At 42.6% G+C, this 26,511-nt stretch overlaps 1 protein-coding gene across 1 annotated transcript in view; it reads right to left on the bottom strand.

The window, feature by feature from the left end:
• Nucleotides 1–26,511, bottom strand: part of KIFAP3 (kinesin associated protein 3) — a 133,717-nt gene that overhangs the window by 35,857 nt on the left and 71,349 nt on the right. Inside the window, exons 12-16 of the mRNA XM_075616832.1 lie at nucleotides 11,422–11,530; nucleotides 6,973–7,085; nucleotides 6,127–6,292; nucleotides 5,480–5,605; nucleotides 2,714–2,812 (exon numbers count right to left, since the gene is read on the bottom strand). Coding sequence (XP_075472947.1) covers nucleotides 2,714–2,812; nucleotides 5,480–5,605; nucleotides 6,127–6,292; nucleotides 6,973–7,085; nucleotides 11,422–11,530 — 613 coding nt within the window. The remainder of the gene's footprint in view (nucleotides 1–2,713; nucleotides 2,813–5,479; nucleotides 5,606–6,126; nucleotides 6,293–6,972; nucleotides 7,086–11,421; nucleotides 11,531–26,511) is intronic.

Genomic DNA, 26,511 nt, shown 5'->3' on the forward strand with positions numbered 1-26,511 from the left:
CAAAAAGCTGGTACAAATGCTGGACAAAAGTCGTATAGCCGTAAAAAAACTTTATTGAAAAATCAGGTAGTTCCTGCAGTCATCTCTGATGTGTTTTGTACTGCGTCAGAGACGACTGCTGGAACTACCTGATTTTTCAATAAAGTTTTTTTTTAGAGCTATACAGCTTTTGTCCAGCATTTGTACCAGCTTTTTGCAGTGCTTCACCTGCCTTTTTGTTTTACACTTACTTGGAAAGAAAGCCTCACTCGTTTGCACGAGGTCTCACTCAGACTTTTTATTTGGAGCCAGTCTCACACTCTTTTATAGCATCAGTTCCCCAGACACTTCATTGGAGCTTCCTTGAATTCAGAAACGTTCTACTGAATTACATTTTTGGTCCACTACACACAAATCTCATTGGCCCTCGATAGCTTTATAGTGCAGGGGACGTATACGGGCATCTACTCAGTTATTTTTTGAATGTATCCTTACTGCACAGCTTCTACCACATCAAGATGTGACTATACAAGGAACTAACCAGATATCAGTTTTGGTAGCATATCTGGTTTTACGGAAAAACAATCTTCCTTTACCTGAAAGATTGTCAAACTAAACTGGGCTCCTTTTTGATGCCAGAGTGACCAGCAACTCATTGCCACTGAAAGCAAAGGAGAACAAACCAGCAATCTCCTCCAAATCACCAACCCCCCCCCACCCCCATCTTTGTTTACCTTATATGAACCAAAGGGTCCGTCAGAGCTGAACCACAGCACTCAAAGCTCTGGGGATACTACAGTTACAGCAATCTTACATTTGTATGTGCAAGAGATGGCTGTGGGGTCACCAAATGAGAAGCTTCAATGTTATTTCACAATTATGTCATGGCTCACTATCGGCCCCCAGAGTGGTGGTCACCCAAGCGGCCATATTGTTTCTCACGCACAATTCGTGTACGGAAATGTTAACATGAAATATATATTTTAAAAAAAACCCCAACAACATGGGGTCCCTGTAGCTTTAAGTACTGCTGTCCAGCTCCAGGCGACCTCTTGTTACAAATAAGGTTATAAATATATCAATGTAAAAATGCTTGGACTGCTTACTTAGTGTTATAGTTTCAGATATTGTAGTCCATGTATACTGCAACATAGAACAGAAACACAACGCAGAATCTTAAACTGGCAATTTAACTGTTCATAACAAAGATTAAGGGCCACATTTACCAAGCAAAATTCAGCATTAAGGCAGATAATTAAAGTAATTAGGCTGTAGGCCGCATGGCTTAGCACTGCCTAATATGTCCCTAAGTGACTAATTCCAGGTCATACACAGATGCTGCGTGGTTACTCTGGGCCTTCTTTGAAGTATACTCCCTTAACAACGGGACTGCTTCTCCTAACTAAGTCACAGTGTATACATTATGCTCAGAAAATGTATCGGTGCATACTTCATGTATCAAGGCTATATTTCAATCTGGATACTCCATTACTGAAGTCACTGAATATGTCAGCCAGCACTGAGCAAACTAAAGTTCAGTATTTACCAGCAGGGAAGTCACAAGAACAGTAGACTGGTGCGGTACTCTGAATATGCTTTGGCCTTTTGGCAAAGGCTGCATCTGACATATAAACACTGGGACATCAAACCTAAGAGCGGGGCTTACTTTTGACATTAGGCAGCAGCACAGGCATCCTTGTTCCCTGCTGCGCAGAGAGACTTCCAAAGCTGTGATTTAAAAACATCCACCGTGCAGACATGACAAGCAATTTCCCCAAAACGTCATATAATCCTTTATGCAGGAAGCCTCTCTGCGCATGTATGTGATCCTTTTATTAGGCACTAAGCACAACAATTTAGTGTTTCCTGGCTGCAGCCGGACAAGAAGCAGGAGGCTGCAACAATCAAACCTGTAATCACTCGAAAATAGAGAAAATAAATACTCCTATGCAGTGTTCTGAAGTGGGAAACATGGTGTGACTGGCTCTTTGTAAAGGTGCACACTCCATCAATCAGTGGAAAAGTAGCAAAAATGGTGTTTACTTTTCCCTTATCTTAAGTAATATTCATGTAAAACATAATTTCCTGGCACTAAAAAAAGGCAACCACTGATTTTTCCAAGAACTCATACACAGATCTTAAGGTCATTTGAGTCTATATTCTCCGGAAACAGTTTAAAAAAAAAACACTCTCCGAAACTGAATATCACACATATTTTGCAACAGGTTTAGTCGCTATTGTTTCAATTATAACTATGAACACACAACCCTAGACCCTATTTAGGATTTAATACACAAGGATACCAAAAGCATTTCTTAAACCAGGTGTAATCAAACCTTCCCTTCTGATGGATCACTCCAATATTATTAATCTTGGGGAGGATCGCCATACATACTTCAGATCAACAAGTAACTGTATAGTTATAAACGGCAGACAACATATTGTGTGTATGTGTGTATGTATGTGTGTGAGTATATATATATATATATATATATATATATATATATATATATGCAACATGTGACACATTAACCATCAGCAAAAATGTAACAATGATTAAAAAAAAAAAAAAAAGCCACGTGGTGAAAGCTGAATGAAACCGATTTTAAGGGTGTAAAAAACGCCAAAGTCTTCAGAGACTATCAGTGGTTCAGGGACCCCAGTTTGAGAACCACTTTTTTTAAATATACACATTTTTATACATTTGATAATAAAACCTTTAAACGAAGGATACGTGTCTCTTTTATTATAACATCTCGGGTTGCCTTTTGGAAAACCATTTGGTAGAAGACATAGACAATTTGGCACACAAATTCATCATCTTCTTGCTGGGCTGGAAGAGAGTTAAAATGGTGCACTTACGTTTCCACCAGTCGTTGTATAACAGCCACATTCTTACTTCCTTTAGGTATGTCTGCTACATTCTTACAGCCTCCTAAGATATGTCGGCTACATTCATACTTCATTTAGGCATCTCTGCAAAATGCTTACTTCATGTAGGTACGATCCCTTAAAGCAGGCCTGCACAACTCCAGTCCTCGAGGGCCGCAAACAGGCCAGGTTTTCAGGATATCCCTACGTCAGCACAGCTGGCTCAATTAGTGGCTCAGTCATACTGAGCCACTAATTGAGCCAGCTGTGCTGACGTAGGGATATCCTGAAAACCTGGCCTGTTTGCGGCCCTCGAGGACTGGAGTTGTGCAGGCCTGCCTTAAAGCAAAGCAGCAATACTACAGCCCCCCCTTTTGTTTTCCTCTTTGTATATGTAACACATGTGGCAATGTATCATTTTACATTCCTACCTAAGCTAGCAATCGTTTGGTGCGCCTGTTAAAAATCTGTCAAAATCCTGATTGTGTGACTAACATAATGGCTGCTTCAGTCAGTGTAACTCAGCAGCTACAATGTATCCTTATATTACTAAAGGTAACATTATCTATTGTTACAGTTAAAAACTGCTGGGACCATTTGCAACAAATGATCCCAAACAGGAAAGTCGCAAAAATCTTGCACTACTTGAGAGGTGGGTTAAAAACCTGCTGTAGAAATTAAGGGATGCTTTAAAACTCATTAAACATGGCATTAACAGTTGAATAATACTGTATTTACATTTTTTTAAAAGTATTATCTAACTGTTCAGAACTGATTTATTTGAAGAAAAAAAAAAACCCCCATATAAGATTTCACATGTTTTGCTGCTTCAAACCAGCTCTAAAAAGAACATATACTGTTGATTTCATTTTTGTTGTATTTTTTAAAGTACAATAATAATAATAAAAAAGGTATACACACTTTAAAACGTATCGAAGGTGCTACATGCTAAAGTGCTTCCGATTTACTGAGTGGGACTGGGTCTTCCTGCTCTGATCAGGCAAACATTTATTAACAGTGTGTATGGAAGACAATACATCCAGCAGGCCAGACTTGGTGAGGGTTTAAGGTTCAGAATGTACAGTAAGTAGGGTTCTCTCTGGCAATTTAATGTATACACAGAAAGGATTTAGAAAAACTGCCAGGAACAAGGAAGACAGAGTACCAGATTTCATTATCTCCTCTACAATCGCTGTTCAATATTTTTGATTCCCCCCCCTCACATAATACTGCAGAACACCCTGAGAAAATAAGATTTATTTATTTAATGTCCGCATTTATAATGGAGTTGTGGCCTAAGCATTTGCCATAGTCATTATGGCTGCAAGCCTACGTCGGTTTCACACGGGTGGAGAGAAAATGTGATACTCAGTAGCAGTAAATGCACGTGCACAGGCGGATAACTTTTAAATGAAAAGATTTTCTAGCCTCAAAAGCAACAGCTCTATTAAAAATCACTTAACGTATTATAAACAGCATGTGCCTGTAGCATCACCTCATGGAATCAATATTTAGGACAAGATAGTAGTAAGGAGTAGAGAGAGAGAGTATCATGACTTCTTTTAATATGAGTGTTGTATTACTGCAAACAGGTTTAATTTTTCCTATCAAATACAGTACAACTAGTTTATTTTAAGACACTCGTAAATACATATTTACTATATATATATATATATATATATATATATATATATATATATATATATATATATATATATATGCAAATACAACTGAATGCTCATCTGCATGTCTTAGGCAGGTCTGCAACCCCGCCAAAAAAATTATTTGCATATTTGCTTTCCTGTGGAGGGTTTTTGTCACTTTTTTTACTCACCATAACTTAACTCAGTATTATGGTAGGTATATATATATACACACACACACACACACACACACACACACACACACACAGTGTTCGACAAATCCAGTCACCTACAGGCTCGTGGCGACTGGATTTGACCCCGTGGCGACCTCCTCATGGCCGCCCAAGCAGGGCGGGATTGGGGTCGGGACTAGGTGGCGAGTAGATTTTTTGGTTCAGCGAGTAGATTTTTGGGTTATTTGTCGACCACTGTATATATATATATATATATATATATATATATATATATATATATATATATATATATATATATATATATTCCACAAGATACATCACAGCTCATACACTCAGCGGCGGATCTGGAAATCCGCCGTCCAATGGCAGGTATCTGGTGCCGCCTCCTCCGCGCGGCCGCCCTCCGTCTTCTTCAAAATCGCATTGTAATTTCATCACGAACGCGACGTCACACACTGTCTTGTTGCCATGGCAACACGATATCACCATGGCAACGAGACACCGTGTGATGTCGCAGCGCCCATCGACGCTGTAGCAAGAAGGCGGAGGCGGCAGTAGGTAAGGAACTTCCCATCAGACCCGATAGGCCAGAGAATGCTTCCTCTGTGTATGGGGGTGGACATTTTTGCCACTTTAGGCCCAGGCCCATCAGTCCTAATGAGAAATCCACCACTGCATACACACATTATGAGTGAGCCACCTGAGCTGAAGCAGGGATATCCTGAAAACCTGATGGTGGCCCTTGAGGACTACGGTCGGGCCATCCCGGTACTGTACATAAAATATCCTTACCATTCAGAAGCTCAATGAGCGCAGGGATAATCCCAGATTTTGCCAATAAAGCAGCACAGGAGTCATCCATTGACACCGTCCCAATCATTATGACCACTTCCAGCACCAAGTCATCTTCTGCAGATCCTGAGACAGATGGAAACCATGCGTTTAAAATGTACATTTTGTGGGAGAATTTTAGATGAAAGCAGGTTATTGTTGAACTCGTCCATAACTGAATATATATATATATATATATATATATATATATATATATATATATATATATATGTATATATTTTTTTTTTATTACACTTGTTGCATAGACATATATAGTATGCTTTGAAATAAAGGCCTGTATCCCCCTTCTATCCTGTATCACAACAAGGAAAGCTTACATTTTCTCCACTTTAAGGGGTCTACGTATGCATAAGTAGAGCAATTCTGTTGCTGAAAAACTGCACCAAAAATGCATCAACGAAACAATCCCATTGAAAGCAACATTTGTGATAAATTAAAGTAACCTCAATTACGTATAAATAAGTATGTGCACTAATTTCTAACAATTAGGATTACATTCATTCAAGCACAGGACTATTCTTTTTGAGTCACATGAAGCAATGCTTCAATTCCCAACATCTACCCTTTGAAGACAAACATTGCTGTACCTGGCTTAAGTTTCTCCTTGAGGTACGGAACAAGGTTATATTCTTTCAGGACAAGCTTCCAGTCCAGATCAGCAATGGTCAGGTTGGCCAGCGTCCCGAGACATTCTATAACAAACTCCTCCTCTTCATCATTAGAGATCTGAGCAGCTAAATCCCCAACATAATCCTAGAGCGACAGTTGGCAACAAATTATTATTAAACTCTTGTTATATTGTTGCTTCCCTTTTGGGGGATATGAGGTGCCTCCTTGCTCCCGTGCACCACTCAGTTTTCCATTAATTGCTATTTACCAATATTGTTTTGGTGGATTGCTACCCAACACACATACTTTTTTTTATTATTAAACTCTTGTTTCCAAGCTTCTGTTCTTTCATTTATAAAGAGGGCAATTAATAAAGTATTTAGAGAAGCAGCCCTATCAGTTCTATAATGCAAAGGCACTTAACCATAACAATGTTAGAGATATTTTACGAGAATGGATGATCCGTTAAATTGTTGACCCAAAAGTTAAACCTTAACAGAAATTACACACACTAATGTATAAGATCATACTTAACCGAGGAAAGAACCCCACCGTTCTCTGAAAGTTCACATTTGTGATCATTTTTAAGAGTAATAGAAAATATTGTTGGCATTAAACTTTAGATAAAGAATGCAAAACGTCACCATGATAAAGATTTCATAAAAAAATAAAACTATTTTATGAATGAACATACAGGTAATATATACACACAATTACATACTGTATATACTGTACACACACAATTTGATTATGTTCAACTGCACCTTTACCTATTATTCTATATAAATATAGCTCCACAGAACAACAAATATAGATTTGCTTACTATAAACACATTTTTTGTTTGTCCATCATGCTGAGAAATGTTCCGAATCATTTTCATTAGCAAGGGATCCTTAAACTTCAGGGCTTTTTTCATCAGTATCTTCAGTCCGTTTCCTAAAGTATACACACAAAGCAAAAGGACTGAACGTGACACCAGATCCTCACCTTCACCAAAACATGATACGATAGAGAAATGACATGCTGTAACCAAATAGTGAGATTATGCAACAAGATCAATTAGGATACAGTATAAACTAATTTGAGCGCCATTAGTAAATTGCAGGCTTGTATATTGTATATAAAAAGGGGTGTATTACACGGTATTGCTTGCTAAAATTAAAATAAAGGAAACAACTCCACTATAAAATAGGGCGAGTGTCATTTCCCCTCAGGTGGGTGTCCCTGGCTGTCTCTCTCTCCCCTGAGCTCCTCTGCTGACAGTTGCATGTCAGAAGCATCACGTGCCCTGACCATTCTCCTCTCATTTCCGTCTCTTGCTACAGTGCATCCGGAATAGAGAGAGGAGGAAGATGGCGGATCAGTGACGCTCTGAAGGTGCGACAACCAGCACTCTTCTGAGAGGAGTGAGAATGGAGAGTACAAGGGGGTAAAAGGGGCAGTAATCAATATGGGGGAAGGAAGCACTGATGTACTTAGTAAGAAAGGAGCCACTAATGTGCAAGAGGGAGAGGGATGGTCAGTGTGGTGCAGGGGGTGTTTGTTAGACGGGTGGTCAGTGTGGTGCAGGGGGTGTTTGTTAGAGAGATGGTCAGTGTGGTGCAGGGGGTGTTTGTTAGAGAGATGGTCAGTGTGGTGCAGGGGGTGTTATTTAGAGAGATGGTCAGTGTGGTGCAGGGGGTGTTTGTTAGAGAGATGATCAGTGTGGTGCAGGGGGTGTTAGAGAGATGGTCAGTGTGGTGCAGGGGGTGTTTGTTAGAGGGATGGTCAGTGTGGTGCAGGGGGTGTTTGTTAGAGAGATGGTCAGGGTGGTGCAGGGGGTGTTAGAGGGATGGTCAGTGTGGTGCAGGGGGTGTTTGTTAGAGAGATGGTCAGTGTGGTGCAGGAGGTGTTTGTTAGAGAGATGGTCAGTGTGGTGCAGGAGGTGTTTGTTAGAGAGATGGTCAGTGTGGTGCAGGGGGTGTTTGTTAGAGGGATGGTCAGTGTGGTGCAGGGGGTGTTAGAGGGATGGTCAGTGTGGTGCAGGGGGTGTTAGAGGGATGGTCAGTGTGGTGCAGGGGGTGTTTGTTAGAGGGATGGTCAGTGTGTTGCAGGGGGTGTTAGAGGGATGGTCAGTGTGGTGCAGGGGGTGTTTGTTAGAGAGATGGTCAGTGTGGTGCAGGTGGTGTTTGTTAGAGGGATGGTCAGTGTGGTGCAGGGGGTGTTTGTTAGAGGGATGGTCAGTGTGGTGCAGGGGGTGTTAGAGAGATGGTCAGTGTGGTCCAGGGGGTGTTTGTTAGAGAGATGGTCAGTATGGTGCAGGGGGTGTTAGAGAGATGGTCAGTGTGGTGCAGGGGGTGTTAGAGAGATGGTCAGTGTGGTGCAGGGGGTGTTTGTTAGAGAGATGGTCAGTATGGTGCAGGGGGTGTTAGAGAGATGGTCAGGGTGGTGCAGGGGGTGTTAGAGGGATGGTCAGTGTGGTGCAGGGGGTGTTTGTTAGAGGGATGGTCAGTGTGGTGCAGGGGGTGTTTGTTAGAGGGATGGTCAGTGTGGTGCAGGGGGTGTTTGTTAGAGAGATGGTCAGGGTGGTGCAGGGGGTGTTTGTTAGAGATGGTCAGTGTGGTGCAGGGGGTGTTTGTTAGAGGGATGGTCAGTGTGGTGCAGGGGGTGTTTGTTAGAGGGATGGTCAGGGTGGTGCAGGGGGTGTTTGTTAGAGGGATGGTCAGTGTGGTGCAGGGGGTGTTAGAGAGATGGTCAGGGTGGTGCAGGGGGTGTTAGAGAGATGGTCAGTGTGGTGCAGGGGGTGTTTGTTAGAGATGGTCAGTGTGGTGCAGGGGGTGTTTGTTAGAGATGGTCAGTGTGGTGCAGGGGGTGTTTGTTAGAGATGGTCAGTGTGGTGCTGGGGGTGTTTGTTAGAGATGGTCAGTGTGGTGCAGGGGGTGTTAGAGGGATGGTCAGTGTGGTGCAGGGGGTGTTTGTTAGAGGGATGGTCAGTGTGGTGCAGGGGGTGTTAGAGAGATGGTCAGGGTGGTGCAGGGGGTGTTAGAGAGATGGACAGTGTGGTGCAGGGTGTGTTTGTTAGAGATGGTCAGTGTGGTGCAGGGGGTGTTTGTTAGAGATGGTCAGTGTGGTGCAGGGGGTGTTTGTTAGAGGGATGGTCAGTGTGGTGCAGGGGGTGTTTGTTAGAGATGGTCAGTGTGGTGCAGGGGGTGTTAGAGGGGTGGTCAGTGTGGTGCAGGGGGTGTTTGTTAGAGAGATGGTCAGTGTGGTGCAGGGGGTGTTTGTTAGAGAGATGGTCAGTGTGGTGCAGGGGGTGTTCGTTAGAGAGATGGTCAGTGTGGTGCAGGGGGTGTTTGTTAGAGAGATGGTCAGTGTGTTGCAGGGGGTGTTTGTTAGAAGGGATGGTCAGTGTGGTGCAGGGGGTGTTTGTTAGAGAGATGGTCAGTGTGGTGCAGGGGGTGTTTGTTAGAGAGATGGTCAGTGTGTTGCAGGAGGTATTTGTTAGAGGGATGGTCAGTGTGTTGCAGGGGGTGTTAGAGAGATGGTCAGTGTGGTGCAGGGGGTGTTTGTTAGAGATGGTCAGTGTGGTGCAGGGGGTGTTTGTTAGAGGGATGGTCAGTGTGGTGCAGGGGATGTTTTTTAGAGATGGTCAGTGTGGTGCAGGGGGTGTTAGAGGGATGGTCAGTGTGGTGCAGGGGGTGTTTGTTAGAGGGATGGTCAGTGTGGTGCAGGGGGTGTTAGAGGGATGGTCAGTGTGGTGCAGGGGGTGTTTGTTAGAGGGATGGTCAGTGTGGTGCAGGGGGTGTTTGTTAGAGATGGTCAGTGTGGTGCAGGGGGTGTTAGAGAGATGGTCAGTGTGGTGCAGGGGGTGTTTGTTAGAGATGGTCAGTGTGGTGCAGGGGGTGTTTGTTAGAGATGGTCAGTGTGGTGCAGGGGGTGTTTGTTAGAGGGATGGTCAGTGTGGTGCAGGGGGTGTTTGTTAGAGAGATGGTCAGTGTGGTGCAGGGGGTGTTTGTTAGAGATGGTCAGTGTGGTGCAGGGGGTGTTTGTTAGAGGGACGGTCAGTGTGGTGCAGGGGGTGTTTGTTAGAAAGATGGTCAGGGTGGTGCAGGGGGTGTTTGTTAGAGAGATGGTCAGTGTGGTGCAGGGGGTGTTTGTTAGAGGGATGGTCAGTGTGGTGCAGGGGGTGTTTGTTAGAGGGATGGTCAGTGTGTTGCAGGGGGTGTTTGTTAGAGGGATGGTCAGTGTGGTGCAGGGGGTGTTTGTTAGAGGGATGGTCAGTGTGGTGCAGGGGGTGTTTGTTAGAGAGATGGTCAGTGTGGTGCAGGGGGTGTTTGTTAGAGAGATGGTCAGTGTGGTGCAGGGGGTGTTTGTTAGAGAGATGGTCAGTGTGGTGCAGGGGGTGTTTGTTAGAGAGATGGTCAGTGTGGTGCAGGGGGTGTTTGTTAGAGGGATGGTCAGTGTGGTGCAGGGGGTGTTTGTTAGAGAGATGGTCAGTGTGGTGCAGGGGGTGATAGGAGACACATTTAACGAGAGACAAAAACAGAAGAAATTAGACAATGCATACGTAGGTATGTACTTTATAGCTAGGTGTATTTTTTTAATTAAAAAAAATTATGCTAAGAAAAGATTTACCTGGCTAATACAATTTCTGGCTGGTTACTGCACAGCCAGTCTCTTTTTCCAAGCCTGCTTCTAAAACATATTTATATTGTTACTATTGGAGTGCTTTTCTCTTTAGAATAAGGCAAGAAAGGCTTTTCACCTTTTCACTAACAGATGTGTTTCACTGGTGGAGTAATGATTACTCGCTTACATAGGACCTGTCTTCCCATTAAGAACAGCTCTTAAAATGCTCTATTCATCTACAATATATGTGAGGAAATCGGATTATTTTAAAACCAAAGTACATTTTTGTAACTTCAGCTCCAATGTATTTAAACTGCCCCAACTTTCATACATTAATAGGATTACCTCCGGGTTTTGCCAAAGGGGGAGGGAGATTTAAATGGCCATCCAATAGGAAGCCACAACCGATGATGCTGTGGCTTCCTAATGGCTCACGGTTTGGAGGGTTTTTTTCCCTGGCAGGAGATTTAAACCTGATAACTTCACCAGTAAGTATCTTGGAAACCGTGTGGTCCCCAGAGCTAAATATTGTGCGTTTTAGTTCCCATACTATAAAAAAGGGGGGTGGTTAAAAAACTCCAACAACAAACGGAGTAGGGTAGATTGCGAAATCTATTAAATCAAATATTACTAACCACATTAAACGCATGGCTTCCATTCTTACCTTCACATATGAGCTGAGCGTTCCTTTTATTGGCAGAAAGATTGATGCAGAATGAAATTAACTCCAGATCGATTCGATCATCAGAACACTCAAACAGCAACTTCATTAACTACAAAGCAAATAAAATGCATTCATATGAACATTTCTTGTGTTTTAGGCTCACAGGTCCTGTATGTGCCTTTAATACATAGCTTCTTATAGCATTTGCTTTATTCTATATTAATTTTCTTTTAATAGTAACTACTGTAGGTATAACAATTTTAATACTTGTCGGACGGTGATATAATGTTGGGAACTGCACCATTCAACGCATTACCCACTTTTTAAAACTACTGTGAGCATCATGCATTGGATGCGCCAGTACCAGTATTACATTTTACAGTGCCATGTTCTGGATGGCAAGAAACAGAAGTGGAGTGCTCCACTTCTGTTTCAATTGGACTGACCGCTCCGTTGGAGCCGTCAACCCGGTCACACCCTAAACATCAAGCAAGTGCCTATGATGTCCTGTTCGGTCATAGAGGGCTTCGGCGTGCCAAATCCCATGCAGTACTAGGTATGTCATAAGGGGACTAGGACTTAAGGCTAAAGGTGCCATTAATAATGCAGCTGATAATCTCTTTACACAGATAGCCCCCCACACTTCCACCATTCTGGGAAAAAGTCGCTGCCAGTTGAGCCAATCTGTGACTGTTGCTGCAAGAAAAGTATGCAGTATTTTTACCGTGCATGTGTTCCTGCAGAACGTTAAGTTAACACTTCAATAATGCAGGTGACCAGGGTAGTGGATTTAAGCAGGCGGAAGGGTACATTCATACTCAATGTTGCTGGTGTTCAAATCATTTGTAACATGCAGCAATACGAAGAAAGGTGTTTTTTATATTGCTATTGTAGACTTTCAGTAAAAAAGCTTTGAGCATTAGAATGCCATTCTTAACTTTATTTATTATCATTTTGTTTTAAAGATGTTACACTCCAGAGCCATATGCTTCGATGTGTTCAATTATTGGGGATAGAACAAGATGGCTGCCACAGGAATACAGTTGTATTTTAATATATATAAGCATGTCTTTCTAGAACAAAAAAAAACTGTGTTACCAAATAGGTATATTTTTATTTGTATGGCGCGATCCATGTACATAGCGCTTCACTGCAGTAATAGACCCGACATAATAATATGAACCTTGGGCTGTGGCCCCACTGGCGCTCGTTCAGCCGAGTTCCCCGGTCTGCAGAGAGCTGCAGGGGGAAAGACAGGTGGTGGTGGTGGGGGGGGGGGGGGGGGAGGGGAGGGAGAGGCGTGACTGGGGAGTGACAGGGGCGCGGCCGTGACGTCACCCGACAGGTTCGTCATCATTGGCTGAACCGCCGGGGGTGTGTGGCCTAGCGCTCCGTTGCGACTCCTGATCTCAATTTTCTTGAGAGCAGGAGTTTGTCGGCGCAGCGCGGCGGCCCCCCCTCGCAGCAGGCCCGGCCCCATTGTGGGGCAGCTCTTGTCCCTTCAGCGTCTGCCACAGCGGGCGCTGCAGTAGCCAGGGGGGACCTGGCCTTAAGGAATAAGCACTTCGAACAAAAAACATAAACATTAGGAAAAGGAGTCCCTGTCTCAAAGAGTTTACAATCTAAGCGCTATGTAGGGAGAGCATACAGAGACAGTAGGCGGGTGTTATGGTAAGTGTGTATGCAAGGGGCAAGTACATTGGTGCTACAGAAATGCTTTGCCATGTCGGTCCTTTCTTCCATGTAATAATAATAATAATAATACCAACAATAACCTGTTCTTGTATAGCGCTGCTAGTTTTTTACATAGCGCTTTACGGAGACATTTTGCAGGCACAGGTCCCTGCCCCGTGGAGCTTACAATCTATCTTCCTGTGCCTCAGGCACCAAAAACATAAAGTGCCCAAGGTCACAAGGAACAGACACCAGGAATTGAACCAGCTTCCCCTGCTTCAAACTCAGTGCCAGCCAGTGTCTTTACTCACTGAGCCGCTCGTTCTCCTACTAAAGTAACAATGGAGGGCGAGGGAGTAGGTGTATGATACCTTTTATTGGACCAACAACTAGTTGATACGTTACAAGCTTTCAAACCTCTCCAGGTTCTTAATCAGGTACCAGAGTTTTGAGACCGGTTTGAGGGTTGAGAAAGTGCTACGTTTGATGGTTTGTGCCTTTAATCCCTTGTGTCAGTGGGGTCTGCAAAGCATTGCACTCAAGGGCTTAATACAAATGTAGCAAAGGCCACAATAAAGGAAGAGAATATTTGAGTTATATAGAATATCTGCCAAAACTATGGGAACATGTGACTGTTGGTTTCTTTTCTATGAATAGTATAAAACCTGCAATGTAAACAGCAGATTTCTTAGTTACACATTTTTCGGGTATGTCCCGCCAAACCAGCTGTCGAGACAAAACTATATATCACTATAGATGCTATTTATATCGGTTACTGTATTTTCCGCTGACATTTATAATATAAGTTCCATTAAAGTTTCAAGTGTTTTCAAATGGTTTTACTTTCTAATCAGAATTCCAGAGCTTAATCTTATGTGAGGACAAGATGATGGAGGGACTGATGGTAGGGAAAGTATGAACCAGCTGATTAATGAGGGAAATGTTGCATTATCTTCATTGGTTGACTGATGGGTTTGTGCCTATTCTTCCCAAACCACTCCCCCCCCCCCCCTACTAGATTGTCAAGGGTCCCTTGTTCATGATAGAGAAAAATTGAAGGAGGTGGATGGTGTTTTAAAGGGGCAAACCCTGCTAGGACCAATGTATAGCAATGGCAGTGATGTGTTTACGATTAAACACATCTGGGTGATTAATGACAAATCTGACATACAAGACTTTTTGTAAATCCTTGTAAGTTTGTTAGTACACAATGGGGAGCTGAGACTTGGGAGGGGTTTGATTTTCCTGGCTGCTCCTTACTATTGGATATCTCTCTGTGTTCAGCACAGCCAGAGACCAATCTCCCTCCATATCTTTTATTAGTTCTCGGATAAGGACAGGTCTCGATAAGGACAGGGTGGATTAAGGGTAAAGAAAACACTAGATTTACAAACACTTTCCTATTCAGAGGCCCCTAAGAAATTCTATTTGTAATTAATTTCCCATTAAAACAAACAAAAAAAAAGCCATGATTAGAAATGTTTAGGGGAGCTAATTAGACTAAAATGTTTCACAAAATACAACATGTCATCTCTGTCCAGCTATGCGAGATTGCGATTTTAACCACCTCCCCCCTCCAATGATGGCGGTCGAGTAGGCCCTTCGCCATTAAATTAGGCAGAGGCCAAGAGCACCAAACAAAATGTTTCTATGTATGTATGTATGTTTATACAGGCATACCCCGGTTTAAGGACACTCACTTTAAGTACACTCGCGAATAAGGACATATCACCCAATAGGCAAGCGGCAGCACACGCATGCGCCTGTCAGCACGTCCTGAGCAGCAATACCGGCTCCCTACCTGTACCGAAGCTGTGCGCAAGCGGGGAGACTACAGAGCCTGATACAAATGCGTTATTTACATCAGTTATGCACGTATATAACGATTGCAGTACAGTACATGCATCGATAAGTGGGGAAAAGGTAGTGCTTCACTTTAAGTACATTTTCTCTTTACATACATGCTCCGGTCCCATTGCGTACGTTAATGCGGGGTATGCCTGTAATTATATAGCACCACCAATGTACGCAATGCTTTACAGAGTTATAACACAGACAATACGGGGAGATCATATACAAAGTTACACAAGTGCATGAAACAAAGTTAAACAAACCCTACAGAGCTCATAATCTAAATAGAGTTCATCAACATCTGTGGATCAGTACATCAGTGGTCAGTGACTAGAACAAAAAGATATGCCTGGGTTTTGCCACATACTGTACACAAGTGGTTCACACCATAAGCAAACTAAGACAATACTTGTGGCAAAAGCCTAGATTCACTAGAGTGCTAAATTGTAGCCCCTTTCAAATGAATAGGAGTTCAGGCTTGTAAAGCTCATCACCCTTTAGTGAGTCTGGGTCAGAGATTATTATTTTTATTTGAAATATTCTCACTTTACATTTGTTTGTGGTGTGAAAATAAATAAATAAGCTAGACTGAATTACATTGTAGCATAGATCACAGAACGAATGCAAACCAATTCCTTTGGGTGAGTGTTGTGGGCACCAAAATGTTCATATTAAAGAAGCGCCCTCATCAATTTGCATAGATTACTTTAAAGCAGCAGACAGCTGCTTATTTTTTTATTTTATTTTTTACATATATAAATATTTTTATATCTTATTTGAAACAAGGTTTGCCCTGGCGCTGAACCGCAGTTCTCCAAGCTACAGGATCCCCCATAGCAACTTTTTATCTGGTCCTCCCTAGCGCGATAGAGGTTCAAATCCTTATGGACAGTCCTTCCTTACACAGTCACGTAAACAAAGTAATAATTTGCTAATGGCTTGAGAGCATGCAAATAAAATGTGTAACGAGAAGTCACTAAAAATGAGTTTAACTTAACTTATTGGAGTAGGTTTCTCCCGCACATTAGTATAACATATGATGGGGTAAGATGGTGCTTATCCAGTTTGATGGATGTTCCCTCTTCCTCAGTGTTATTTCTAATAATGATTGATGGACCTTTGACTCAACAGTGATAGATTTGTCTTTGCTTGAATTTTGACATGGACTAGCACACGGGGAGCTTTCTACTTCTGTTGTGCATTAACCCTTTCACTACTCCACTGGTCGCTTCCAATGCTTACTGTATGCCATGTCCTTACTGAGCATATGCGGTTTTGAATTTCAGGGTGTTGCCATATTTTCAAATTCTATATTTCATTTGGGGACCATAGTGTCCTAGTGTGATCTTATTCTGCAGTTTGTATCAACCCATCTTCACAAACACACAAGTAGACAGATACGGTACTATCTGCTAGTTCGTTGAAGGCTCATTTATGAAGTCATGGCAACTAGAAGACAGTCAATGAAAATTGTCAGTGTCTGTCTGTCTGTTTGTCTGTCATATATATATATATATATATATATATATATATATATATATATATATATATATATATATATATATATATATAAACAAACAGCGCAAACCAATACAATGTGTTTACAATAATAAACACTGGTGTAAATAAATAGTCCAATTGTCCAACTGTAGAGGATGAGGGTTTAGTATATCTAAAAATAAAGAGAAGACGCCAATATGGTGAAGTAAGTATACTCAGGACTTTCCTAATGTTGTATCAATTGGTTAATTTTAATTAAAATACATGTGTTTGTATATATACTCACATATATATATTTATATATATGGATATGTGTGTGTGTGTGTGTGTTTATATAATCATATGTATATATATATATATATATATATATATTTATGATTACATTGTTTGAATTAGTTGACTTGATATAAGTTTATTATAACATTTATGTTGAATATTTGGATTTTATAATGGTTCCTCAATTGTGTGTTGAATGTTTGCCATTTAGGTGTGATCCCTATATGATTAGACAATGTTTGATCAATTAACCAACCAGGACCTAGTTCCTGCAATATAGGTTTCTCACACAGAGGAAAACATATCTCTTGATAAAGTCAATTAGATGAAACGCGTAGAGTTATGTGATCAAGTTCCTATGGTCTTATTTTAAATGGATCTTCTATATATGCCTTTTTAAAGGCGTTTGGAAGTTTTTACTTCATTTGTTCATTAAACCTATCTGGTTGGAGTAGTGATTTCCATAAGGACACTGACAGCACTAAAGAAACATTATTCTGATAATCATATGAGATTGAGCAGTGGGAGAGAGCAGGAGCTCTGATTGCAGTCACCGCAAGACACCCGAGAGCAGGCGGCGTTTGGTGTGTTGGAGAGACAGATCTGACTACCCCAGAGCTTCATGGGCTGCGGTTAAAGATTGTGCTCCTACAGATATGCTTATTTTATCTACTATCTTGTAAGTAGAATCAGTCCTTATGCTGTGAAAGTCCTGAATATACTTACTTCACCATATTGGCTTCTTCTCTTTATTTTTAGATATACTAAACCCTCATGCTCTACAGTTGGACAATTGGACTATTTATTTACACCAGTGTTTATTATTTTAAACACATTGTATTGGTTTGCGCTGTTTGTTATATTTTTATATATATATTGGCATTGTGTGTGTCCTGTCCTACACATTGTAGCAGCATCCATTACATCTAAAAAATAATCGTTTTTTTAAGTTGAATTGTACTTTTGTGCACTTTTGTATTTTTTCTTTTATATATATGCAAATACAACTGTATGCTCATTTGCATGTCTTAGGCAGGTCTGCAACCCCGCCTTTCCCCATTATCACCCAGCATACAGCACTTCCACTGCAGCAAGGGATTCTGGGAAATGACATGCAAATAAGCACACAGTGTCACTTTTTGCCTCAAAAACCATATATATACACATACACACACACACACACACACACACACACACACACACACACACACACACACACACACACACACACACACACACACGTCTTCCTTGAACAATCAGTAGTATCCTGTATCTAAAATAAACACTACAGGCATACCCCGCTTTAAGGACACTCACTTTAAGTACACTCGCGAGTAAGTACATATCGCTCAATAGGAAAACAGCAGCTCACGCATGCGCCTGTCAGCACGTCCTGAACAGCAATACCGGCTCCCTACCTGTACTGAAGCTGTGCGCAAGCGGGGAGACTATAGAGCCTGTTACAAATGCGTTATTTACATCAGTTATGCACGTATATGACGATTGCAGTACAGTACATGCATCGATAAGTAGGAAAAGGTAGTGCTTCACTTTAAGTACATTTTCACTTTACATACATGCTCCGGTCCCATTGCGTACGTTAATGCGGAGTATGCCTGTACTGATTATTTTTTTTAGCCCAACACACAGTCTTCAGTGCAGTGAGATTTATGTGGTTGGGAATTGGTGAGGATCCCACTTAATGGCATGAGAGAACAGTTACGGCATCCTATACTTTTTATGTTAATGAATCAATTTGTGTTCAAAACTCTTCCGAAGTGTCAGAACAGTTGATGGCCACAAGCAAGTTTATTTTGTATGAATCTAAACAAATAAAGCCGCTGTACCACGTACTCAATTTGCAACATTTGTTGACCAAATTATAATGAGAATAAATTCCAAATCACCCTAATAACATACAAAATCAGAAACGAGAACATTATTGTATTTATCCCCTCTTTGCCACGGAGACCTGCAACACTTTTTACAGGTTTCACTGGTGTTGGAAAAGTTAATGGGGTAAGTTCATAACTCTGCAATGCATTATTAGCGCCTCCGGCACTGAATGGCTTAATTAATGAAAAACATGATTGACATTGCTGTTTGCAACTTCCCTGTATAACAAAAAAAAACAAAAAACAGAAATCTGCTTCAGGCTCAATTAAGTTAGGCAACGGTTTGTAGCCCATTTGTTTTAAAACGCTATATATTGGCTCTGCGTTGCTTATTATGCAGTTTTATTTAATATGATTGCAACCCGTGGCACTTCAAAAGCAGACGTAATTGCCGCCCAATGGGAAATATTAACATTGAATTTGTCCTGCTTTAACGGTGCCCATTGTCATCTTTTACTGATTTAGCAGGAAGGCATTAAAAAGGGCTTCAGGCGTTCTGAAGAGGTAAGTAGGGGCTCAATCAGACAAGTCCCATATTGAGTATCGGATACCACGGGGCCTGCACTAAAATCACCGTGTCTAGACTCTCTGGCACCTGACTTCACTTATTTACCAGTGACCAGAGGCCAACCCCTACAGCTCTCTGTGTTCACATACACCTCTGCCTCCCTCCCCTCTCCTGAACATCTTTAAGTGATTATGCCGCAGCTCGGCATGCCTCAAGAATCCCTCTTCAGACCAGCTACTCCCTTGATCGACTGTTTGAAGTGATGCTATGCTCTCTGAACTTGGCCAGATAATGGCAGTTGCAGAGCAAAGGGGGTTCAGTAAGGGAGGGAGGCTTATAGAAAAGCAGCATGTAGATCAAAGGCAGGCCAGCAAGGCTATGGTGGAAAGAAACATGTGGGTAGCTAAGGCAATCGTTTGGAAATGCTCACTGGTAAAACTAATATTAAATATCCTCATGACCTCACTGCATTGCCATGTTCTTTGATTGGCCGGGCTATTACCAGTAAAATAGTTTGTAAGCATCTGGTTGGCATTTGCACCCATTTAAACAAAACATGCATTTTTCCAGAGGTCCGAATAACAATGAACTGTTAATGCTTTCTCCTAACTGTTACTAGAATAACACTATTAGCTCTTGACCTCTGGTAGGATCTGTACCCCTTGGAATCATTGAAAACACGATGGCGGGTTAAGCTTTGAACATTTTTTTCCATCTTCAAAGATTTCAGAGCTGTAATGGGCAAAGATGTTTGTAGATGAAGTCACATCCAGTGAACTAAAACATGACCTTGCGGTAGAATGAATAATAATGGCATTATTGTAAAATTCCTGACTACATCATTGAACATATAAATATGTATGTATGCACTAATTATACAGGTTCAATACAAATAATCTATCCAATGTCAGTGGGCATATTATTTTTATGGGACTATTTTGCTTCTTGTGCATATGACCACGATAAATATCCCTTTACACACAAACTGCTTACCGACTAGGGTTGGGTAATAACAAAATATTTGTCACTGTAATGTAACTAGATCAGTTCAACAGGAAAAAATACATTTATTGTTCAAACATTCATTTACAGAAAATATAAATTGGGAAGGTAGTTGGAAGTTAGAAGTTTTTACATAAATTATATTTTAAATACAGAATACGTACTTATTCACGCCCATCACTGACCATTAGCAATGGGGGTAGTGGAAGGGATTAAGAGGAAGGAAATGAACCGATACTCCAGAGAAGGAGGGTGTTGCAATCATTGAGGGGTGCAGAATGAGCCCTTCTACATTGGCTGAACTGTCTTCTATAAGGCTGTCATGTCAAATGGTATGTAGCCAACTGTCCCTAAAATGTTAATGACTGCCTTGGCTGACAGTAGTATCACTATATTGCCCAACTCATTAGACTGTCAACACTTAATTTACACACCGCCACAGCCTTTACAAATAGTATTAATAAAATAATGCAGCAGTACATTTTTAGAGAATGCTCTGATGTCCCATTTTATGTGCCGGAGGTCCAGTGGCGCCACAGTCCCACAGGACTTTTGGAACCATGACCATGTGATCGTTTTGGTAGCGGGAATATGGTTGCAGCCAGCACCTGATGACGAAAGAAGAGTACTCCCCCCCCCCACTTGTGTTTCGATCACGATCAGTGCTCCGATGGATCACTGAGCACAATCTCCCCCAGGAAACAAGCAAATTAGGCAAGATGTACAGCAGGGGGGAGCAAACTGGGGGGCCCAAGATTTTCTGGGGGGGGGGGGAGGCGGCGCTTACAGAGGCTCCGTACTCTTCCCACAACATTTAAATGAAATGCCGGGGGAGAGCACGAGGCCTCTAACGCCCTCTTACCTGCTCTCAGCCGGCTTCTGCGTCAAATTACACAGCGGGGTCAAATGGCAACGCGACATCAAAGGACGCCGCCGATGCAAGCGGGGTGTAGAGCAGGCAGGGAGCACACAAAAAAAAGATGGTGCACCTCTTATGTACAGTACCTGGACTATCACAAGGGACAGTGGCGTGCCGGCCCTCATGCATACTGCAGAGGTGAGGCTTAGTTCCTAGGAAAACCCCCATATATTGTTTATACGCACTGTATATCCCCAAAATACAAATGAGAAATAATAGCGTAATATACAAGGAAATATGGGATTAGAGTAAAAAAACAAAAAACAATTAATGGAAACTGAATATGTAAATTAATAATTTAACGGCATTACAGCTTTAAACCTCAGTTAGTACTGGGTACACTACATGCAAAAATGTACAACGTTTAATGTCATGGGTTACAGACAGAGTATCGGACTGTAGGAAATGAATAATTATGCGTAGCTAGCTTTTATGTTCGAGTCAGTAGTTACAATAATTCCTCTTATTTTCTGCATTTTGCATTTACATCACAAATACCCATTTTAAAATAAAATGCGTAAAATAGTGTCAGAAGTATTGATATCTGCATTTATTTTAATCAAAAAGAGATGATAATAAAATGATATAAAAGGCTATATAAAAACTTACATATACTGCAGCCATTACTACCCCGCTCCCCCCCAACACTAATTTATTGATGATAATGTATTGATGATAGATATTAAGATAATTGTTACTTTAATGAAAGATAAACAATAAAAATAAATATATTTATGCCCCAAAATATACGTGAAATTAGACAAAATTTCACCTGCAGATGCAGATTTCTGTCGTCACTCTCGATGGATGTCGGTCTTCAAGATATATATTTAACAGGTTCCACGTGCTGGTATATCTAGGACAGCTGTACGCAAAGAGGGGGTGCGGGCGATTGCAGAGGCCCCGCGCTCTTCCCCCCGGCATTTAAATTAAATGCCGGGGGAGGCGTGAGGCCTCTGTGTGAGGACTCTGGGATCGCGGCACCCGCGCCCTGGTGCCTCCTCACCTTCATTAACCCCCGCTGCCGTGGCGCGCACCCCTCGCTGGCGTCACTTACCTCCGGCGGCTCTGGGGGTTCCCCGCCGTCCTCTGCATTCTCGCGCTCCTGCGGGACCTTCCCTCTCTCATGCGGCTGCTACCGCTTACGAGCGCGCGCCCGTCTCTGTTACAGAGCACGCGCAGGACTCTTTTAATTTATTCACTGCTCCTGCAGTGAGGCTCCGCCCCCAACACATACACAAGGATCAATCAGGCATAAATACCACTCACCTGTATCCTCCTTTGGACAGCCTATCCAGGACAGCTCCATGCACTCCTCCAGGCCTGCCTCCTCTTCCTATTGGTCAGCCACGCTTTATATTGCCTGTCCTGTCATTGCTTGACATAGTTTCCACTAGGATCACTATTCTGGCATTCTCTCTCATTTCACTCAGGTTGCGACTTGGCTTGGCGGACGTCTTTCTCTGGCTCTCGACCCCTTGCTTGAACAAACGACCTTCCGGAATTCTCCTATCCCTGACCTTGGCTAAAACGGCAACGACGACGGCACTTCTACACCGGTAATGGCAAGTATTGCTAGCTAAACGTCACCTGGCCTGGCAACGCCAAAATCACCACACTCCGGACACGCTCCTTTTGCTGCGGGTGCGTGTCCATATACGTTCCTCACCTCAGTAGAAGGGACGGGTCTGGTCTGCGGGCAGTACCGGCGTAACACTCTGTAACCCACTTACCGGGTTTCAGCAGGAGTGTTGTGCCGCATCGCTAAGGCAACGCGGCGTCGTTTGATGTCACGTTACCATGGCAACGGGGTCGTGTGACGTCACACTCGACGCCGGTCTAACAGTAAGGGGGGCGCGAGTAGCTACAGGAGCAGCCAGGGGGGCGCAGCTCAAAAAGTTTGCACTCCCCTGATCTAGGACATTGGTGGGCAACAGGCGCCATGCGAGGGGGGGGGGGGGGAGGAGGGGAGGGTGCTTGCGGCCCTCTGGGACTAACTTGCAGTTTTCAACTACTGGCCACCCCAGCAGCGCAATCTCTCTCTCCCCCCCAGTACAGAGGGGGTGGGATATTGCAGGTGTGTATTGTAGCTTCTTCCCACGCCCTCTCAGCTGCCTAAAGACACTGCTAATCATTACTTCCCAGTGTTAGGAGAGGGTTGGCACAGTATTCATCAGTGCGGTGCCATTAAGAGGCTAATTGGAGGGGGTTGGTGCAACGCTGCTTCTGCACCATATGTATACTGTATATATTTGGGTAATGTGCAGCTTTTTTGACGGCTCAAGGCCCGCATGCGGTATATCATGTTGCCTACCAGTGATTTTTTTGGCTTCTGTGCCTATGTTAAGGAAAAAAAATAAATATATATGGCAACAAGCTGATGAAGTGCACAACCCTGATGAGTGGACGTCTTTCTTCTTCTTTACTGACAAATGGAACAAGAGCCAGCTAAACCCAACTACTTACATGCGGGTAGACCTAAACCTATAATTATGCTATGACTTTAATGACTACCTTGATGTACATTTAAAGGGTCAGGTCCACTTAACATATATTGGAATTGCCATAAAGTGAAAGCAATCACCCTCTGTACTCTTTTTGACGCATCTTTTAACTCTTTAGGTGTCTACAATAGATTGAGAATAAGAAGTTCAATTCCAAAGAGCAAAATAGCCAACAACCATGTAGAAGGCATACTGCTGGACGGTGAGAAATCTCACGTGCAGCGGAGGGAGGACTGCAGCAGAAATTCGAAACGTGCAGCGATCAAGGATTATAAATAAAGTAATAAAATCTCAAGGGTAGCAACTTTTTTAAAATTCCCTAAACAAAGTGTTTATGTACATCTGCAAATTGTAACAGTAAAAGCGATTCCCACCATCACAATTTATTCAAATCAGCTACATTGGACAGCACCCTTAGGTACATTGTACAGATCTAACACAAGGGTGCGCAATCTTTAGACCCTCCGCCCCCTGCTTCTCACCACCCGGCTCGCACCCCCACTCCTGCAAGGCTCCGGCATCAAATTACTTCACGGGGTCATGTGATGCCAGTTACCATGGCGACGCGTCGCCGAAGATCAGGTAGGAGAAGCTGCAGAGGCCTCACGCGGTTCCCCCTACCCACCACTTAATTTAAGTGCCTTGGGGGAGAGCGCGGGACCTCTGTAGCTGCCGCGCCCCACCCCTGTAAATTCTCCCGCCCCCTGATCTCACACACAATTTCCCTAGCCAACTCTAATCTGGCTTTCACCCCAAACACTCCACAGTAACTACCCTCCTAAAAGTTTGCAATTAAATCCAGTGTGGAATGGAACTGGGACAACTTACTGGTGCCATATTCCTAGATTTTGCAAAGGCTTGATAGTGTATGTCTATCTCGGGCACAAACTCCAACCCCTTGGATATCACCGGTGGTGTCCCGTAAGTCCCTGTTCTGGGGCCCCTACTCTTCTCAGTCTTCATCAATGATCTTCCCACAGCTTGTAAGGGAGCTTCAATACACGTGTATGCATATAACACAATCTTATATGCACACTGCCCTAGCCTCTCCGACCCTGGACACATACTTCAGTCTGATTTTTTGAGACTTGAAAATTGGATTTCCCAAAACAACCTTTTTTTAAACACTGACAAGACTGTAACAATTGTATTTGGGACCAAGGCTACATTTCTAAAGCTACCTATGACAGAGCTTCAGATCAGAATCAGCTCTAATAACATCCTAGCCCCAGTTGCTAGTTTTAAATATCTGGGCAGATGGTTTGACTCGCATTTAACATTTGGGTTGCACATTGATACCCTGCCACCCAAAAGCTATGCGAAACTAGGTGTACTTTATAGGAACAAATCCTCCCTAAGCCCGCTGGTCAGAAAACGTATCGCACAGCAGATGCAAATGTCAATTATAGACTATGGGGACATAGTATATGGTACAGCACCCCAAACTCACCTTAGCAAAATAGACACCCTCTACAATTCAATATGCCGCTTTGTCCTTCAATGTAACTACAACACACATCACTGCAAAATGCTCAAAGAACTAAATTGGTCATCACTTGAGTCTAGGCGCAAAGTTCATCTTTCCTGTCTTGCCTTCAAATACTTTCTGGCAAGCTACCAGTCTACCTGAACAAGCTCCTCACCCCTACCCCATGTAGCACTTGATCTGAGATCTGACTCCAAACGATTGTTTGCGGTCTCAAGGTATCCGGCCACTCTTCCTTCACTTACCGTGCACCTCACAACTGGAACAATCTACCTGAGACTCTCAAAGCCACCACCAATCTAAGTTCTTTCAAAACTAAAGCTGTCTCACATTTTAATCTGGTCTGTAACTGTGTCATACGCCTAAAAGTAAATATGTTAAACTGTTCATGCAATATCTTTATACATAATGTATAACCCTGGTCACTTAATGTAACCATGTATTTGTCATCATAACTCTGTGCCCAGGACATACTTGAAAACGAAAGGTAACTCAATGTAATACTTCCTTGTAAAACTTTTTCTAAATAAAATATCACTATTAAAATGAGACAAGAGGCTTAGTGATAAATCACAGAGAGGGGATGTGTTTTGGAATTCACTAACCATCTATATCAACAGCCAATACCTGGTTGGTTCCCAACTTTTGATCCCTTCTTAACTTTTGATTATGTGACTCAAAATTTTCAGGCTGTAATGGGGATGCTAAAAATCACAAAGCAATGGGCAATGGTATTTTTAGCACTGATATTTCTAATGCTCTTTATTGTACAACTTTCTTTCATCCATGACCTAAAGTAGCAGTTCCCCCCCCGGTTCTCGAGACCATTACCGGCAAAGGTAGCACCGGTACTTTCTTGTATTTCCAATAGGAAGTCTCAATGGGCAACATTGCGGCTTCGTATATGTTCACGTACGCTCGCCATCATTTTGTTTTCATTGGAGGAGATGGTACTGAGGCTAACTTCAGTGGTAAGTGTCTTTTAAGCTACGTGGACCCCCTGCTTCATGTGTGTGTGTGTTTGGAAATTACCCCCAGCTTGTGAAAAAAATGGGGTATGTATACCGTACTTTATGAGCTACATAATGTGGAACAAACAATTGCTTGATGGCATTTGTTTCCTTAAGGCCAGGAATCCACCACGGATTTGTGATTGTGATCAGAAGAGCTGCAGTGTTTCATTAACACAGGAAATGTAGAACACATCTATTGTGTGTAATACCTGATGATGGGGGAGAGCCTGATGCAGGACATGGTAAGATTTTGAAAGCTTGTATAATATGGTTTCTTCATTAGGAAGGTAACACAAACCAATATGTGCGATTAGGGTTTGCAGATGTACCTTATATATGGGATTGTCCTGTTTTTCATTGCATTGTCCACTTGTCCCTGAAAAGGTCTGTCGGGACGCATAATTGTCTGTAGAGCCAAGACAACTGTCCTGGGCCCAGCAGTTGAGGGGGGGCCCAGCCAGC

The sequence above is a fragment of the Ascaphus truei genome, chromosome 10 (genome assembly GCF_040206685.1).
Source record: "Ascaphus truei isolate aAscTru1 chromosome 10, aAscTru1.hap1, whole genome shotgun sequence".
Classification (NCBI taxonomy): Eukaryota; Metazoa; Chordata; class Amphibia; order Anura; family Ascaphidae; genus Ascaphus; species Ascaphus truei.